At 44.2% G+C, this 17,630-nt stretch overlaps 1 protein-coding gene across 1 annotated transcript in view; it reads left to right on the top strand.

The window, feature by feature from the left end:
- LOC149334514 (thiopurine S-methyltransferase-like) overlaps positions 1-17,630 on the top strand; it is a 69,666-nt gene that overhangs the window by 12,934 nt on the left and 39,102 nt on the right. Inside the window, exon 2 of the mRNA XM_089556257.1 lies at positions 14,467-14,574. Coding sequence (XP_089412383.1) covers positions 14,486-14,574 — 89 coding nt within the window. The 5' untranslated portion in view covers positions 14,467-14,485. The remainder of the gene's footprint in view (positions 1-14,466; positions 14,575-17,630) is intronic.

Raw genomic sequence — 17,630 nt, 5'->3', positions numbered from 1 at the left:
CCGTGCTCCTGTACACCTCTGGTTTATGCTTCCCGTGTAAAATATCTCGGTTTGCTGTTTGATAGTGACTTACCTTGGAATTTTCACCTTCACCATGTTTGTCAGAAATTGCTGGCTCTTTCTTGCCTGCTGTTCAATATTAGATACTACAGGCCTTTTTCCGTTAGAAAAGTAATAATTCATGCCTTGGGTTAGTGTTTTAAGGTATGGCATAACAGTTTATGGGCATTGTGCGCTTCGTTGGCAAAACAGACTGAACTCCATATTGCGCTCAATCTTAAAAAACAGTGTTTACGATTTACACCTTCCAAGGGAATGTGATGTTTTTAGTTTTCTAAGGCTCCCAAACTTTAATGCTGTCTTATCTGAAACGGTTGTACTCAAACATTTTTGGGAAAGTGCGTATAAATTTGAGTATGTTCCGAGCAGAATTCTCAGACCAAAAGAGAGATATAGTATTCCCCGCGGCTCCACTCGCTATGGTAAAAGAACTCGTGCATTCTATGTTCCTTCTTCACTAAATGTGTTGCCGTCAAGTGCATTTTCTGTGAGTACAAATTATAAACTAAAAAAACTATTGCGTTCATCTGTTTTCATCTGACCTTGAACTTCATTTTTTGGTATTATTTATCGCCTGTTTTGTCTCGTCGTTCCTTTCGTGGTCATATTCCTGGACTTTCATCGCCTACATTGCCTGATATACATTTGTTGTTCGTGTAGTTTAGTGGATTCAGCGTTTTTTCCAGTTAACTGTGAAGTGTGATGTGTTTGAACGTTTTTTTTGCTGTTCCTATTTTTCTGTTGCTTTCTGCTAATCTTAGTTTGTAAAGCGCCGCACGCGACTTGCCGCCTCCTGCCAGGCGCTGCCATACAAGCCCAATGAGGCTTCGGCAGGCCTGAATCTGTAAAATGTCCTTGCGGTGCAGAATAAACTGATTGATTGATTGATTGATTGATTGATTGATTGATTGATATAAAGTGTGATGCCGCTTCTTTAGCACGTGACGCATATGAATATAGTTTGCGAGATATGAAGGAGCTAGACACCGCAGCGGACACGGGACAGAGAAAGAAGACGACACAGGGCCGTACTTGCAACTAAAATTCTATTTGAAACTTCATGGCTTTATAAAGACAGAGGCACGTGTGATCTTGCAATCGGGTAAAAAAGAATGAGTGAAAAGCAACAGATAACAACACCTAACTGACAACAATGCACATGGAAGATATGCGAGTCACAATCTACAGAAATCAGAAGTATTAAAACGTTGTGCGATGCTCATCATGCGAGTCACAATCTACAGATATCAGAAGTGTTAAAAACCGTCGACCGCATATGGAAGCATAAAAACCACAAGACAAAAGAAGGAAAAGAACGTCAAAAGGAAGCCACCCAACCTGTTACCTGTCAAGGAAACCCAGTTCTTTTTGGAGGATGGAAACCGAAGGCGAACTAACGCATTCATCCGGTTGCGAGCGCAAGATGGCAATGGCCTCTACAATCTCTCTCCCAAGCTGCCCCTTCCTTCTTCCAACAATCTGGGTCTGGCTGAACTGAGGGCAACAACCCCGACACCTGCGGCAATGAACAGACAGATTCGAACCCCCCGCCTCCCCCAAGGAACGCGCGTGTTCTCTCAAGCGATCATTTAAGCACCTACCGGTTTGTCCAATATAAAAACGCCCACAACTGAGGGGGATCTTGTAGATTACCCCTGTTGCACATGCGACACGCTTATTTTCTTCCAAGTGTTTCTTGCCGCGAGTTCCTCGATTCGAGTCCCCTTTTCCCACTAGATTGCATAATCTAGAGAGCTTACAGGGTGCCGAAAATACAACGTCGATGCCATATTTGCCTGAAATCTTTTTGAGATTATCTTAAACCCTGTGCAGGTAGGGCATGACTTCCACTTTTTTCTAACCGGCTGGTTCTCGGGAAGCAACTTCTTTTTTCTTTTTACAGAGCTTATTGGACACTGTTTCAGCAAGCGCGGTTAACAAAAACATCGAGTACCCTGCCTTTTCCAACCGCTCTACTTGAAGGGAAAAACTGGACTTCAACATATGAGTGCATGATTTTAAAACTGCGGATCTAAAACAGGAGGAGGCAATACCCCGATTTACCACCTTGGAGTGGGAGGAATCAAAAGGCAGCAATGCTTTCTTTGACCTAGGTTGGAAGGCCCAGCACACATGATGACTTCTGTTAAAAGATAACTTTAAATCCAGGAGCTGAATAGATCCGTTTTGTGGAAGTTCTAGAGTGAATTTAAGAAATTGTGAACAGTTCGAGAATACACTTAAGATCTTGCCAGCTACTTCTGTCAAAGAGTCATGAGAAGAAAGTTTCAAAATAATTAAAAAGTCGTCTACATATCTGATGATCTTTGCTATGAAAGGTTGGGTTAGCTTGAGCTCGAGCACTCGACCTAGACGCGCAAGAAATATTTCACACAGCACTGGCGCGACACTGGAACCTATACAAATTCCTTTTTTCTGCACATACAATTTCTCGCCAAAGGAAACAAAAGTAGAATCAAGATAAAAACCGAGCAGCTCCATAAAAGAATCAGGAGACACACCACAGGTATTCTGGAAACCAACCACGCCGGCAACGTCAATCAGTTCTCTTACTGCACTGAAAAGTTCATCATGCGGAATCGAGTAAAACAACTCTTCCACGTCGACGGACAACGCACAGTTGGCACTTGGAGCACCAGAATTCAATGCTGCAACCAAGGTGTGAGACCCAGCTATCTGGAAAGGATCCTCAGGCTTTAGTTGTCCCAAATGTGTTATAAGGAACTTTCTGACTTGGGCCTGCCAGCTTCGTCTTTCTGTAACAATAGCCCTGAATGGGCACAGGTCTTTATGCGTCTTTGCCGAAAAGAAGATGCTCAGAACGTTCAAATCACATCCCAGCACCTGTTTTTATAGCTTCTGTAGGTGGAGTTTATCTAAAAGAGCCAGTGCCATGCTCTTAACTTTGGAAGGTTTTTGAGATACAGGCTTAAAGTTCTTACTCACGGCACTGATGGCTTTTTCTTGAAATAGGCTCTGCGGAAGTACGGTGAAGCCACCTTCCTTGTCAGCCTGGACAAGAGCAAGGTTATTCCTTGGAAGTAGCAGGCAACTTCACGTAGAACTTTTGAGCTACGCGACTTCTTGGTGAAATTCTTTCGCAAGCTTTCTACGCTTTCTAAAGGCAGGATGTCCTCTTTTCAGCCGGGGCCTTGTTGGCCACTCTGTGCACGGACGCTAGAAGGTCATACTTGTCCACCGTTGGTTCCAAGCTGTACTTGGGGCCATGCTGTAATACGGCCTCCACTTCTGCAGGAACATTCGCGTTGCCGAGGAAGGTAACTGGAAAAACGCCCACTTCTTTCCCTTTGCCTTTCCTTGGGAGCTGGTGGCGGAAGCGGTTCCAAAGGAATTCTGTCGACTGTTGCGTTGTGCGCCCAAAGTCCTGCCGTCGCCCCAACCAGACGATCCAAGACCAAAGCTTTCAAAGCACATATGTGTTTCAAAACACATATGTTTGCTGGTGACAGTGTGCCATATTGTACTGGTCACTCGTCACAAGAAAGGTTTCTGGCATGGGCTTCAAATATCTGTGTTCTGTGTGCACTGCAGCTCGTTTCGACAACAACCTTGCTTCCCGGAACAGAAAGAAAAGGTAAATATAGAGGTTTCTGTGTATTGCGCATGATGCAGCGCTTTATAAATGGACTAATACACTCTGCGTAGCGTGGTCCGTTGCCGAGAGGCACTTCAGTCCTGCCACGCCACGAGTGATAAAGAACCAGTTGCATGCTCGCAGCATTGTTAAATGTGAAGTCACGTGCTCTAAAAGATCTACGCACGGGCACGCAGTGTCGGACGCAACATCACGAGCTCCTCTTATTGAATAAACTCTTTGGCATGCGTGCCAAATTATTGAATAAACTCTTTGGCATGCAAGCTGAACGTTGCGACTTCGCTGTTAACAAAAAAAAAACGCCAAAATGCCACTTAATAGCTTTTCCTATAGCGCATACGCAAAAGGTGGTTTTATTTGCTGCATATCAATGGAGTGTTCTATATAGACTTTTATGCAAAGGAGGTATTTAGGAACGCAAGAGAGTAAAATTTCCACTACCAACAGAATTGTAGCCCAAAATGACGTCATGCTTATCCTCATTCAGGCTCATCCTTACAGCAGTGCCAGTGGCGGAAACGTGCAGGTAGCGTCAGCGTCCGCTGGCACCCAGCTTGGGGAATTGTGCTTCCCTGATGTGACCTCGCGTCATGCGTTCTCATCGCCGTCTGCAAGCACAGCGGCGGCGTACGCGGAAGCGTCGTCCGCTTTAGCTTTAGGAGCTCGTTTGTTTGCCTGTGATTGTAGATAAAGTGATATAATATTAGAACCAATAGATAAAAGATCAAAAAGGAGTCTCAGAGTAGTTTTCTTGGTCATGCACCACGCTTTATGTCGCTCAAAACCAGAGCAGAATACACTGAAATTGAGGGCGTCCCTGAAGGTATTCTCGTATGGCAGTGTTTGCTTTCATCTTCACTTCTATAAAGCATGGTTCCAAATATGACTGGAGAAAAAAGTAGCCTTGCCAGGTCAATCAAGAACTCGGCGCTGAAGGTATCTTCTATCAGAGTTACATGTTGACGCAATCTACTATAGTCTGCTACAACGCACCTAGAGAACCACACAGGAAAAAGGTGTGAGAATGAGGTCAAAGAGGAACGGGGTAACGGCACAAACGGAGTAACGACACAAAAAAGGAAGGTCAAGTATTGTTGGAGGGCTGGAGCCTCAAACGAGCTGTTCAATTGTGTAGCTTACTGTAGCGGAAACGGCGACAAGCCGATATCTTTTACCGCGGCAGGCGCCCGTGAAGGGGCAAAAGTGAGCAGAGATCTAGCGACCATAGTAACCACGGGTTCGTCACTCACAGCCATTATCAGCCGACTAACCAGGAGCAGAAGAGACGTCAGATGGCGGTACGAACGGCGCAAAATGGTATTTTTTTTACTCCATTAAGGGCTCGGTGTGCACTGAGACCAAGAAACTCCATTTCAAAATTGTATTTATAAGCAGGAGAATTCTCCTTTATGCCAAATTATTCAGTGCATGGGGTAAAATAACTTGTTTAAAACATTTTTACTTCATTTCGATGGCGTAAACAATTTCACATATAGAGTTTAAAGCGCGACGACAATCATTTAAACTACCAATTGGGTTGATTCCTGTTTACAGTGTACTTTTGGACCGTGACACAAATTGAAGACGGCAGTCTAGAGAAGTCCGCTTTCACAGCTACCGTCGGAAGGAACGCGTATACGAGGCCCTCAAAGACCTGCTTCTGCCTGCAAGTCGGGATGGCAAGTCGTTCCAGGACCTAATGAAGATGCCTAACCCCACTACGCACCTGGGAACCAAGTAATTGTAGAGAGGAGCAATTTACGTTCAACCGGAAGTTCCAAATTTAAACGGAGTTAGTTTCAACGTTTGCCATGCAACTACGACACTTTAACGCCAAGTGCGCATTGGGGAATATCCTGGACGACACATCGCACGGCGCGTTCGTAGCGAGACTAAGCAACTCTGCTATTCGAGCAGCACTAGTGGAGAAAAGCTGAGCTTCGAGACTGCTTGTGAATTTGCAAGAGACACGGAACAGGCCAAGAAAGAATGGAAATGCTTCACACCGTCGGAAGGCAGCGAGTATGCAGAAAGCGGCATAAACGCCGTCAGCAAGAAAAACCGAAGGAAACACAAGGCCAATGGGAACGTACCTTCAAAAGTTCTCACGAACGGAACTTGCCATAAATGCAGGGACAAGAAGAACGATACTGTAAGCAAGGGCCGTAATGGAAGGTGTCACTGGTGCAAGGACGTGGGGTGTCGAAAAAGGGCATGCGTGCAGAAAAAGGCAAAGCGGTAAACGTGCTGGAAGCTGAGCATGGGCATGACGAAATGAGTCTTTTTGACGTGTACGAAACCAAGCACTAGCTACAATCCTAGAAAGTACGCCTAAAACTCTGCCGAGAGGCAGTGCCTGCGCATATAGGTACAGGGACCGCGGTACCCATCGTGAACGAGCAAACATACGGGAAGCTGCGGCTACAAGCACAATCGGAGCTGCAGAGCTGCATGCTTGACCCAAAAACTTACGGCGGCGCTCATTTGCAAACTAAAAATCAAGCAAACATCATTTTGCAAAGCCAGAACATTTTGAGAAGCCAGGGAAGTTATTTACGCGCTGGGAGACGCTGTTGAGGAGGAGCTTCGGACATTGCAGGAAGGAGGAGTTCTCCAGCAAGACCTGCAGAGTGAGTGGGCAACGTCACTGGTGGCGTTGGAAGATGAAGGAAGATGAAGAGGTATTTTCGTGGAGACTAAAATATTTCTCTTCAGAACCGGGATATAAATACTGGCCAATATTTTCTGCCTGTATATAGAAGACATCTTCACTGTGTTAGTAGGAGGGAATGTGTTAACGGTTATCGATCTGACCACCACGTAAAATCAAATTCAGGTGTATGAAGACACATCTATGGTGTGTATGCATTCCTTGTGGAATTTCAAGTGCACTTGCAATACAGTGCATTATGGATGAGATACGCAAATGACTCGCGGTGTTGTTTGCTACTTGGATGATGTCGTGACTTTGGGAGATTTGCTCAACGAGTGCTTCGCTCGGGTGGAATCAGTTCTTGAAAGATTGCAGCGCCGTGCAGCTCGAGAAGAAGTGAAGGCAGTAAAGAGAGCGCTGGCTCCACGCAATTAAATCGAGCTGGACGTCTATCTAGGCATGTTAACATTTTATTGAAATTTTGTTCATTAGATATCGGCCAACTATGGCCTTTCTAACGGCTACTTTAAAACCAGCCTTACTTTTGGTCACAAGACGAAGAGCGTTGCTTTCAAAAAAGCAAAAGGTGGCTCACACAAGATAGTCTCCTAACATTCTACGATCCGTCAAAGCCGATAGGATTAGAGGCAGACGCATCTGCCAACGGAGTAGGGGGCAGTGTTATTTCATGGCCACGAGAAGCCAATTCGTACGCCTCGCGAACCCTTAGCAAAGCCGAAGGAGGGTAGTCACACTGGAATAAGAGGATTTGGCATTAGTATTTGGGAAAAAACAATTTCACAGATATATTTTTTTTTTTCACAAATACATTTTGTCGTGAATTCAGTGTTCTCGTATCATTTGCCGCTTAAGGGCTTAATGGAGCATGACCAGTCCATTTCTATATCGGAAGCCGCTTGCATGCAAAAATGAATGCTCTTGCTCGCTGCGTCTCGCTGCAGGTGGCAATATCGCAACAGACGACCTGAGGCAAATGCGGACGCGTTCTCACACATTCCATTGCACAGCTAACTCAATGTATATCATGTTAGCTCAGCTGGTATGTCATTTCTAAAAGGAACTGTGCGGCTTTTGGCAGCTTTTGCAGTGTTTTCGCTGTCTTGACGATTTTCTTGTCACGTTTGACACCAGCGGAAATTATTTTGACGCAGTCATGCCACAGATAAACGATATTTTTGTTCAGTGCTTTCATCCGCTCACCCTAACTAGTGAAGTGCTCGAAAACGATGTGATTCAATTCCTCGAAATAAAACTTGGAATGTTGCCAAATCACAGTTCCTGGCCCTACGAGCCGTGAAGCAAGAAGGCATTGCTTCCGTTTGCTTTGACACATTCAAAGCTGTTTAAACGTCCCATGGCTAATTCATGCTATAACATACGCTAAGTATATCCTGTATCCACTGTACGCAAGAAAGTTTTGATCCCCAAACCGGTAGTCTTGTGAAGGCGGGATATCCCACGCAGCTGCTCGCCTCCGTATCAGAAACAATCGAAGTAGGTTATGCAGAAAAAAAGAGGAACTTGTAGAACCCACGAAGAAAAAAGAAAAGAGAACTGTTGTTCCCTAGGGTTTATTATTTTGCGGGAGTTTAGTGTCCCAAAGCGAGTCAGACTATGAGGGACGCCGGAGTGAAGGGCCCCGAAAATTTAGACCAGCTTGCACTATAAAAGCAGTACGCTCTGTTGAATCGAGCAAATTCATTCCCCAGGTACTTGGAGAGCGTTTCGTGCCTTGTCAGTGATCATGGGTGTACACATAGAAATTTGTCTGGTGTTTCACATTGGGCTGATAGCGTTGATTGAATGTACTGCAGTTAAACAAAACTTTCGCAGCGAGAAATTGGCATGAAACCAATGCGAATCTACCCTATTCAAATTGATCTAGGCTTCAGTTGAAAACAATTTTTCAAGAAGGCTTTTAAATTGCCATTCGTGCCATGCAGCGCTTGAGCGCGCTGCCTTCTTAAATCTCAAGCTTGGGAGAGTAACAGCACCGGCACATGTGAGGAAAGCCTGCGAATGTACTTCTGCGGTACTCGCGCTTGCGCGGCTTGGCTGAAAGGCACTCCACGCGTTGGTCGACTCCGCCCACCGTACGGGGGAGATTTCGAAAAAAAAGGTGGGAGCCGGACGTTAATTCGATTTAATTAGGAAAATCGGCCACGCAGGGCCATAAATCGAAATTTCTAAGAATGCTCAGAACGTGTAGATCGAGTTCCCGTGGCAAAAGGACGAGTTCAGATTCCTCTTCAGTGCACCTTTAACTAGTCGCTGCCAGCGGCGAAGAAAATTTAAAAGCAAGATTCCGCTATACATCAGAAGATTAGACGGTTCCCCTCATCATGTTCACAACGTTAGCACTCAGTTAAGATCTGAGTTACTGTCCAAAACGACCGTATTGGGGGTCTATGCAAGACTTTGCTTTGTGGGCATGAGCAGAAAATTTTAAGACAGATATTTTGCTACGGGAATATTGGACCATTTCTAACAATATGTCATAACAGTAACTTAAAATTTTCCAAGTAGCCTGAAACTTAATACTGTTGCCCAAGAAAATTAAGCGTGGCTATAACGGCCTAGGTTAAGGATTACAGAAATTTATTCATTAAAAACTGCAACGAAATGCCTTTGTAGATATTGAATCATAAACTTCCGCTCAGCATTAAGCCTCAGCATTCCTCAGCCTCAGCCTCACCATTAAGCCTTCCGCTCAGCATTAAGGTCTCGAAAACATTGGCCATTTTCTTTGAATGTTTATCTCCTTTAACCCTTATACATGAACTTCCGAATAATGGGTCCTTGAGATTTTTACAATTGGGCCTTCATTTCAAGTGTGATCACATATGCTGGTCTTATGAGCCAAGGGGCAAGAAGCAGGCACTTCCTTTTGACTCAGCCCACTCTAAGTTGGTTAAAAGGAATGCAGTTCAAGGAATCTTTAGAAATGCACTGGTAAAATCGTGTGGACACAAAATTGAGACCAGTTCTTTAGCGCAAACAATTAGATTCGAAAATGCTGGCTACCCCTCTAAGTTTATAGCCTCAGTCGCTGAAGCAATGCTTAAAAAATCAAAATGACCCGATTCGACTGCACGACTGACAACGCCAATAGAAAGAAAGTCGCTGTTATGCCCTACTGGCATCTCATTTCGCACAACATGAAGAAAATTGGCAAACGTGTTGGAGTTGAAGTCGTCTTTAGTGCCCCAAAGCGACTTTCCCAGCTTTGCCGAAAGGTCAAGGATACAGGTAAAAAAGAGGGTAAATGCAATATCAGACACCAGAAGAATTTTGTGCAATGTACTGATTCAGTTGTCTATTCCATCCCTTTGTCCTGTGGGAAGCAGTATATTGGACAGAGAGGGCGTTCTTTAAATGAAAGAATAGAAGAACATGATTACAACGCAAATGTCCAAAAGTTCCGTCATATCGGTATCCATTGCAGGGATTGCAAAGATGTAGAAACAGGTTGTTTGCTGCACTTTGAAAAAACTCGGGTAATAGCCACAATCTGAAGCACGAAGCCCCGTGAAATAGTTGAGGCAATCACAATAGCTGCGTTAAAAGAAAAGTGCATTAGCAAGCCTTCAGTGTCGCTATCTGAGGAAGAACTCTCCTATCTGGCACAAAATTCGAGACACAAAGCTTAACCTTATGTTTCTGTGGGTTTTACTTTTTAGCTGTAAGTTTTTCCGCGATGTTTTCTCAATTTTAGCTGTTAGTATTTTTGCCGTGTTACTTGTTGGCATCTTATCTTTTTCATTTCCCTTGCCCTGTTAACTTTATTGCTTTTATCGCTTTTATTGGTTTTTTTACCTTTTTGTTTTTATCGGTTCTTGTTATCAGTATCAATTTTCATCTTCATGAGGTCTGCCATTTTTTCCCTGTTTTTTTCCCCTGTTGTTCTTCTTGCCTCCAATGAAACTTATCACCTTCACGTGTTATATTAGTTAAGATCATTGGTTTGCTTGTGCTGCTTGTCTCACCATGATCTTGTAGATTCCACTTGTTCTTGCTTTCCTTGTGTGGTACGCCCCCCTGACATGGCTGTATACAGGGTGTTTCACCTAAGACTTTCTGCAATTTTTAAAAATAAGCTATTTGAATTAGATGCTCGCTTTTTCTGGCATAGCATTGTCAGTGGTGTAGTACATCCTAATGCAGCTAAGACGTGCTAACTATCAGGCTTGTTAACCAATATTTAATAGTTAACTTTTAAACTATTACCGTTGGGTTCCTTAATTATTGAGGGGCATGTAGCCCACCGTAAGTGATGTCCATATCCGTTTTTAGAATTTCGAGAACGCGATTATCCTCGGCGCTGTGGCCCAACAAATTTTGGCTATTTCGACGAGTTACGTGCACTGGAGAGGTTGCTTTGCCTGCAAGCTTCTCAAACCGCATGTATTTTGGCGCGATGTAGGCGAAATTTGTTGGGCCACAGCGCCGAGGATAATCGCGTTCTCGAAATTCTAAAAACGGATATGGACATTACTTACGGTGGGCTGCATGCCTCTAAACAATTAGGGAGCCCAACGGTAATAGTTTAAAAGTTAACTATTAAATATTGGTTAACAAGCCTGATAGTTAGCACGTCTTAGCTGCATTATGATGTACAACACCACTGACAATGCTATGCCAGAAAAAGCGCGCATCTAATTCAAATAGCTTATTTTTAAAAATTGCAGAAAGTCTTAGGTGAAACACCCTGTATATACGTTGCATCTGTACTTCCGAAATAAAGTTGTAAGTTCAGCGCTCCTGTCCGTCGTGTTCCGCCTTTTTCTTGTCCGTTGTGTTTTCTTTGTGCTGGTTCGTTCAGAAGCACGTCCTACCAACTAGCCCAACAAGTGTTGACCATTTCTGTATTTTATTTAGCTCGTCCTGTAATAATTCCTGGTCAGTGCTATCAGATATGCGGCGACAAATGACGCAATCATCCGCAAAAAGACGGACAGATGGCGAGATTCCAGATGGCAGGTCGTTGATGAAGATTAGGAAGAGAAGCGCAACGGAGATAACTACGGGAGTTGCAGATGCGTGATTAGCGATGGCGGTGAACTGCGAGCGATTAGTCAAGAAGCAGCGAATCCAGGAAAAGACTAGAGGGTCGAGTGACAGGCATGCCAGTTTACTGATGAGGCGTTGGTGAGGAACGTGATCAAATGCTTTAGAGAAATCTAGGTAAATGGCGTCTGTTTGAAATAAAGAATCTAGACTTAGATGAAGATCAGTTGTGAATTGGAAGAGTTGTGTTTCACATGAGAAGCCTGCCCTGAAACCATGCTGTTTGAGAAAGAAAAAAGAGTTTTTATCGAGGTGATTTGCAATATTGGAGTACAGTATATGCTCAAAGAGTTTACACGAGATGCATGTTAATGAAATGGGACGGTAATTCGAGGGGTCAGAGCGGTCACTGGTCTTAAAAAAGGGCACAACTTTGCTTGTTTTCCAATCGTCCGGAATTTGGCCGGTCTTTAGAGATTGGTCGAAAATGAGCTGAGGGATTTGGCTAGACAATTCTTTGGTTCCTTTTAGGATTTTGGAGGGTATGTTGTCCGGTCCCGGGGAACTAGACGGCTTGAAATTTTCGATGAGCTTAGAAATTCCCTCAGTTGTGATGGTAACAGGTGGCATTGAAGCAAAATTAAGTTGCGGTAAAGTAATCCTGTTGTCCGGTAGTTCGTGGCTGAAGACTGAGGTAAAGTAGGAATTCATAGTATCAGAGCATTCGGAAAGCGGAACGTGTGTGCCATTTTGTCTTTTCAAAGATATGTTGTATGAGCTGTTTTTGTTGGGCGTTATCAGATTCCAGAATTTCATTGGGTTAGAGCGCATTATGTCTAGGAGATCATGATTGTAAAATTTTCTTTTATACGACCGTAATAGCTGAGTGTATTCGCGAAGACTGGCGAAGTATTTGTTCCATTTCACCGATGATGTAGAATTTTTTGCATTACGGAAGAGGCGTTTTTTTTTCCGCGATAATTTGCGCAAAGCATTCCAAAACCAAGGCTTAGTGGCGTCGCTGCGGATGCATATGAGTGGTACGTAAGCGTCAATGAGCGACAAAAGTTTGTGCTTAAAAAGGCGCCAGTTTTCATTAACGGATCTCGTAGACATGGATAGGAGGAAAGCAGCGAAAAATGGTTCAAGGTCGGAGTTCACACTCGCTAAGTCGGCATAACGATAATCGCGGATGTCTTTGACGGATGGTTGGTGGGCGGAGATTTCAATGGTTAGGTCGAAAAACAAGAGACTGTGATCACTGAGTCCACTAGATTGCGAAAGTGATTGGATTAATTCTGGACTGGGGACAAGAAACTCTTTGATTGAAACTCCTTGACAAGAACTACTTGATTACTCTAAGTAGGTTTTTTTAAAAAACCTACGCACCTAACACATTTCCACACACAACTTGCGACCAGCTCTCATCGACTAAAACGAGCTGTGCATAACATTTCTTACGACTTCGCTCACCATCAGCACCCTGCACGTGCCCCTTGTTTTTGCGTCAAGAAACCGTGATTAACGCGTCACGTACAAATAATAGTGTCACAAGGTTAAAGGGCATTCTTCTTACTCTTCTGAATAGTATTGTAGTCAACGACCTGAGCAGTTTCTACTGTAAAAAAAAAGTTTAGTTCTCCAAAGTTTTCTGTTCGTAACTGTTACGTTGTTAACGTAATATGCCATGATGTGTTCTCCTGGTTAAGCAATGGACTGCTCAACACAATATGGACGTGGAGAGCGCGAGGAGTCAAAAGAACATGCATGTTTTTATTTTCTTCCCTGCCAAAGCATTGATAAACCTGTTTTCTTCCTTATCAAATTTGATGGAAGTATCACTGGCACAATCATTTCTTTTTTTGCTTAAAAATTAGCAAGGGTTTAACTGCGGAAACCAATGCGTGACGGGTGAAAGTCCGGTGACGTATATAGGGACGCCACATGCAACATAATAGCAAAGAGATTGCGCAAATCCAGAAGGCCTGAACTACTTTTTTGGGGGTGGCCCGAGAAAATTTTGGAAATGATCCGGGGCAAGTTTAGAGGTACCCATCGTGTCGGCCATGGTCAATTATGGCTGGACATCGATTTTGATCAAGTTGGCTAAGGACAAATTTTGTGGTTGGCCAGAGCCAAATTCTTGCCGCTTGACGGCACAGTTGTTATGTCAATGAGCGATGCAGAACCAAGGTTTTTGCTATGCTCTGACGATCATACGAGTGCTTGCGCACTAACAGCCTCAGCAAGCGCATGTGCCGTCTGGTCACGATTTCGGTTAAAAGTTTTGTTCTTGCCAGCAATGTCTGGCAAAGGTTATCACGCGCAGCCAAAAGTCACGCGCCATAGTGTAAAGGTAAATTACACCTACTTCGCTCCATTATCAAAAAATGGTTCTCTCTTGGTTGTTGTTTTTTTTTACATCGCCCCGTTTGGCCTTTGTAAACTTTCTCATAGGCCAAGTTGGATTTCATATAAAACCTTAGCCGAACACGTGACGAACTGAGAGGATTGACGGTTGATGCGTTTTTGCACGCTCCATGCTCCGAAGAAAACCCGGGGGCAGGATGAGGCCTACCCGCGGGGTGCAGAAGATAGCAGCGGCACATCGTAAAGATTCACTACAGTCCTTCTGCTCTTGATGTCAATGTTTGCGTTGCGCAGTCCCGTGCTTATAAATGTATACAGGCGCCCACAGAATCGACATTAATGACAGAAAGCGCGGTCTGGACTACCGCCAGCGCCGCGAACTGACATAAGAAAGGAGATTAATTTCCTAGTGGCTTTGGGGCATAGCTGATTGCTGCTGCTTCGTTCCGTTATCTCAGAACGGACACCACATTCGGAGACATATAAAGGCCTTCCGGTCCTTTTATCGCGCTCAATTTTGGCAGCCCCGCATGAGAACGCAATTGCCAGACGTGGCTTCTGTCGGACGCGGTCATCCGGTGCTTTGAGCAGGAAAGGCATACACAGTTGCGTAAGCGATTTCCATGCACTAGTTGCGATTCCCCTAAGAAGAAGCCTGTGGTAAGGCATTGTTTGTCCTCTTTGATTTCGGCAAATTATATGCTTTCTGGTGTTTCAGGTGTCTATCCAGCTGCAAGATGTCCCTTTGCGAGTACTCTGGTAGGAAATACTGGACGCATCGGTGGGCCAACGACATCATTCCTTTTCACAGGGATTCCATACACCCGTGAGTTTACAAATGCAAATTAATGGACGCACTAAGACGCCCCTTCTATATTGCACTTCCCTCGCGTGCTGCATGTGAGACGTCTTCTCGTCGACGTCGTTGCTGCGCGTAAGAAATGAAAGGCTTGTCATTTCCTTGCTCGAGAGTTGACAGTAGGCAAATAATAAAAGCCACTAATAGTTTAGGTCGCATGGAGCAGTCGAAGCGATCGAAACCAAATCTGCAGGGGCTGACAGCTACATCAGCAACGTGTTGTGGTCCCTGTCAGCTAAAGAACAGGAATTGCTTCAGCTATCGAGTTAACTTTGCTCCGTTTTGTTGTGTAGACTTGCTTGTGTTGATTCTTGTTTCTATTTTTCTTCCTTTTCCTCTGTTTTCTTTCGCCTTTGATCTTTGTGTGCCACAGGTGGCACTTGTGTACAGTCGCCAGTAAAAACGATTAGCGCTAGTGACGCACTACCGGAGCCGCAGGTAGCAGTTCTCGACGCTGCGGTTACCAACATGCAGATAACATAAATGCCAGGTGTGTTCCCAAAGCACGGCCCTGCTCCAGCCGCACGGTGCAATTATTCCCGCTACGGTGACGTCATTGTACTAATATTTTTTGCTCGCGAATGTACCCTCTGTATAAAAGGAATCCCGCTCCACCCAAAAATCAGTTGTAAGTTCGCGCTCTGTGTTGTGTCTTCATTCAGTTTTATTGCTCCGAAAATTTTTCCGTGTGTCTTCAAGACCTAAAATTTGTTTCCAGCATAGTCCCGATCATGTTACTAAGGGCTCATCACAAGAGGGACAGATGGCCGCCCAATACATGAGAAAGCCATACATTCCTTGCCATTGTAAAAAGTAATCAAGTGGCTGAAATAATGCACCAAAATATGCAGTTGTACACACCTGTTCAGCGTTCTTCAGCATTTTGCGCCATTTGTTTAGCGACAGTGTAAGAAAGACACTATACACGTAATTTTATACAATTTGAACAGAGGGAGCCCCAGCACCAGAGGACGACAGATGGAGACACAAAAATTTCGTACTGGCATATACAACATTTAATTAAAATTTACCATAGCATTTATGCTAACGATAATCTAACGTAATACTTAGTTTTTCTGTTTAAAGAAAGCATCATGAAGAAATGAAATTCCCATTAGTTTCCAACACGGTCCCAAGAATTCGCATCACAGGTGTTGCAGCACTTTTCGTATGTTCGGATTCCGGAAATGTTTCTCATCGGCATACGTGGAGCGCACAGCACACAAGGGACGGTGTAGAGAACCACAGAAACCTGTTGCGGTAATGTTGCACTAATTTATTTTCTAAAAACAACAACGGCCATTATGACACAGGAGGTAAGAACCAGATAGTGAAAAATAGCCAGCCGTGCTGGGGCTATTTTTCTTCATTGCGGCAACCTGTGTTGCATGATAATTGATGCTTGCACCTACAATGAAGTATTTAACAAAACACGGCTCTGAGTCACACTTTTTATAGTCAATAAGTAAGTGAGGTTTTTCGGTCTGAGCAAATCGACAAGCCAAAACTAAACCAAATTATTTCTTATGAGTCATATCATCCGGATGTACAGATCAAAATGAGCCCCATTAATTTATCAGAGCCTCCCTTGTCAGGTTCAGCCTCGTACCTTCCACTGTTTTGCGTGTGGCTTAATTTATTTTTTCTACAGCGATACTCTGAGGTGGAGTGTACAGGCTATTAAGAGAACGGCGGCTGATCCGAGCCGAGAAGACGATAACTAAAGGACCTCTAGCCCCTTCGCCTAGGAAGCAGGGATGCACCTTTAGGACGTTGAACTCTAAAGTGTTTAATTGGGCTAGTTGGTGTCGGCTCCGTGAAATTCTTATTATAAGTGAAATGGCAGGCGCAGGCCGTAAACGACTACTAGTTATGAATCTATCATGCTAAAAAAAAAGTGCAATCATATCCAGGTCACGTACTTTTTTCCAAGGCTGCTTTTTCTCTTCTGAAGTGGGAACACGAGAAAAAAAGTTCCGTAAGTGCTTCTCATCAAATCATCCAATCAGCATTTCTTTGCTTTGTTGGTGATGCACCCCAGCGTTCCTGAATGCACATCGTGAATGTTGTAATTGTATTGGTCTTCACTTCCAGCATAATGACTTTAAGCATTATTTTCATAACCGGAACTGAAAATAGTACTGCACATATTGCGTTTTTGTATGAGAACTGGGTTAGATATAGGGGCTCACATCTTAAAAACATAAATCCATAGTTTAGAAGGTGATATTGACTCAGTTATTCTCTTAATATTTTCGAACATGGTGAGTCACAGTTCCTCTGACTCACATCTAAAGCGTAACATATAACAGCATGGATAGCACAGAGGCTTATGCGGATAAGAATCTTCGCCGCGGTGGCTGTGGTTACGGCGCTCGGCTGCTGGCCCGAAAGACGCGGGTTCGATCCCGGCCGCGGCGGCTGAATTTCTTGAAGGCGAAATTCTAGAGGCCCGTGTGCTGTGCGATGTCAGTGCACGTTAAAGAACCCCAGGTGGTCGAAATTTCCGGAGCCCTTCACTACGGCGTCTCTCATAGCCTCAGTCGCTTTGGGACGTTAAACCCGAATAAAACCAAAACCAAAAAACCTTCGCGTTTGTTTTGGTTACTGTTCAGGTGAATTTGGCTTATCTCGAAAAACAGCTCAAATTACTTGCTCTAAATGCTTCATGCAATTTCTATGTTCTCTGGAGCTGTCGTTTAGGCTCTGGCCTGTCTGACATATGCATACTTTTGCACAAGAAAAATAAAGTAATTTTTTGGGCGTGCCCTGCCCTAGAGTTTTCATAAATGCTCGATCGTAGGCAAGCACTCATACCAGCAAAAAAGCCGCAGAGTCTGCAACATTGCAATAAAATTTTGTCAGCAGTCCATCTATCTCCCCCAAGGAAGGGAAAACTTTATTTACACTAATGGTTTTTCCTGCGGTTTGGGGGCATCTTCAGAGACGTTTTGGTTCTACCCCCAGGAGCCTTCTCTGTCGAAGTCGTCCGCCTCTAATCAGTGGTCGGTTGCCCTCAGTCC

This window comes from Amblyomma mixtum, chromosome 8, assembly GCF_055824585.1.
Source record: "Amblyomma mixtum isolate Tamu chromosome 8, ASM5582458v1, whole genome shotgun sequence".
NCBI lineage: Eukaryota > Metazoa > Arthropoda > Arachnida > Ixodida > Ixodidae > Amblyomma > Amblyomma mixtum.
This window is presented reverse-complemented; position numbering and strand designations above follow the sequence as displayed.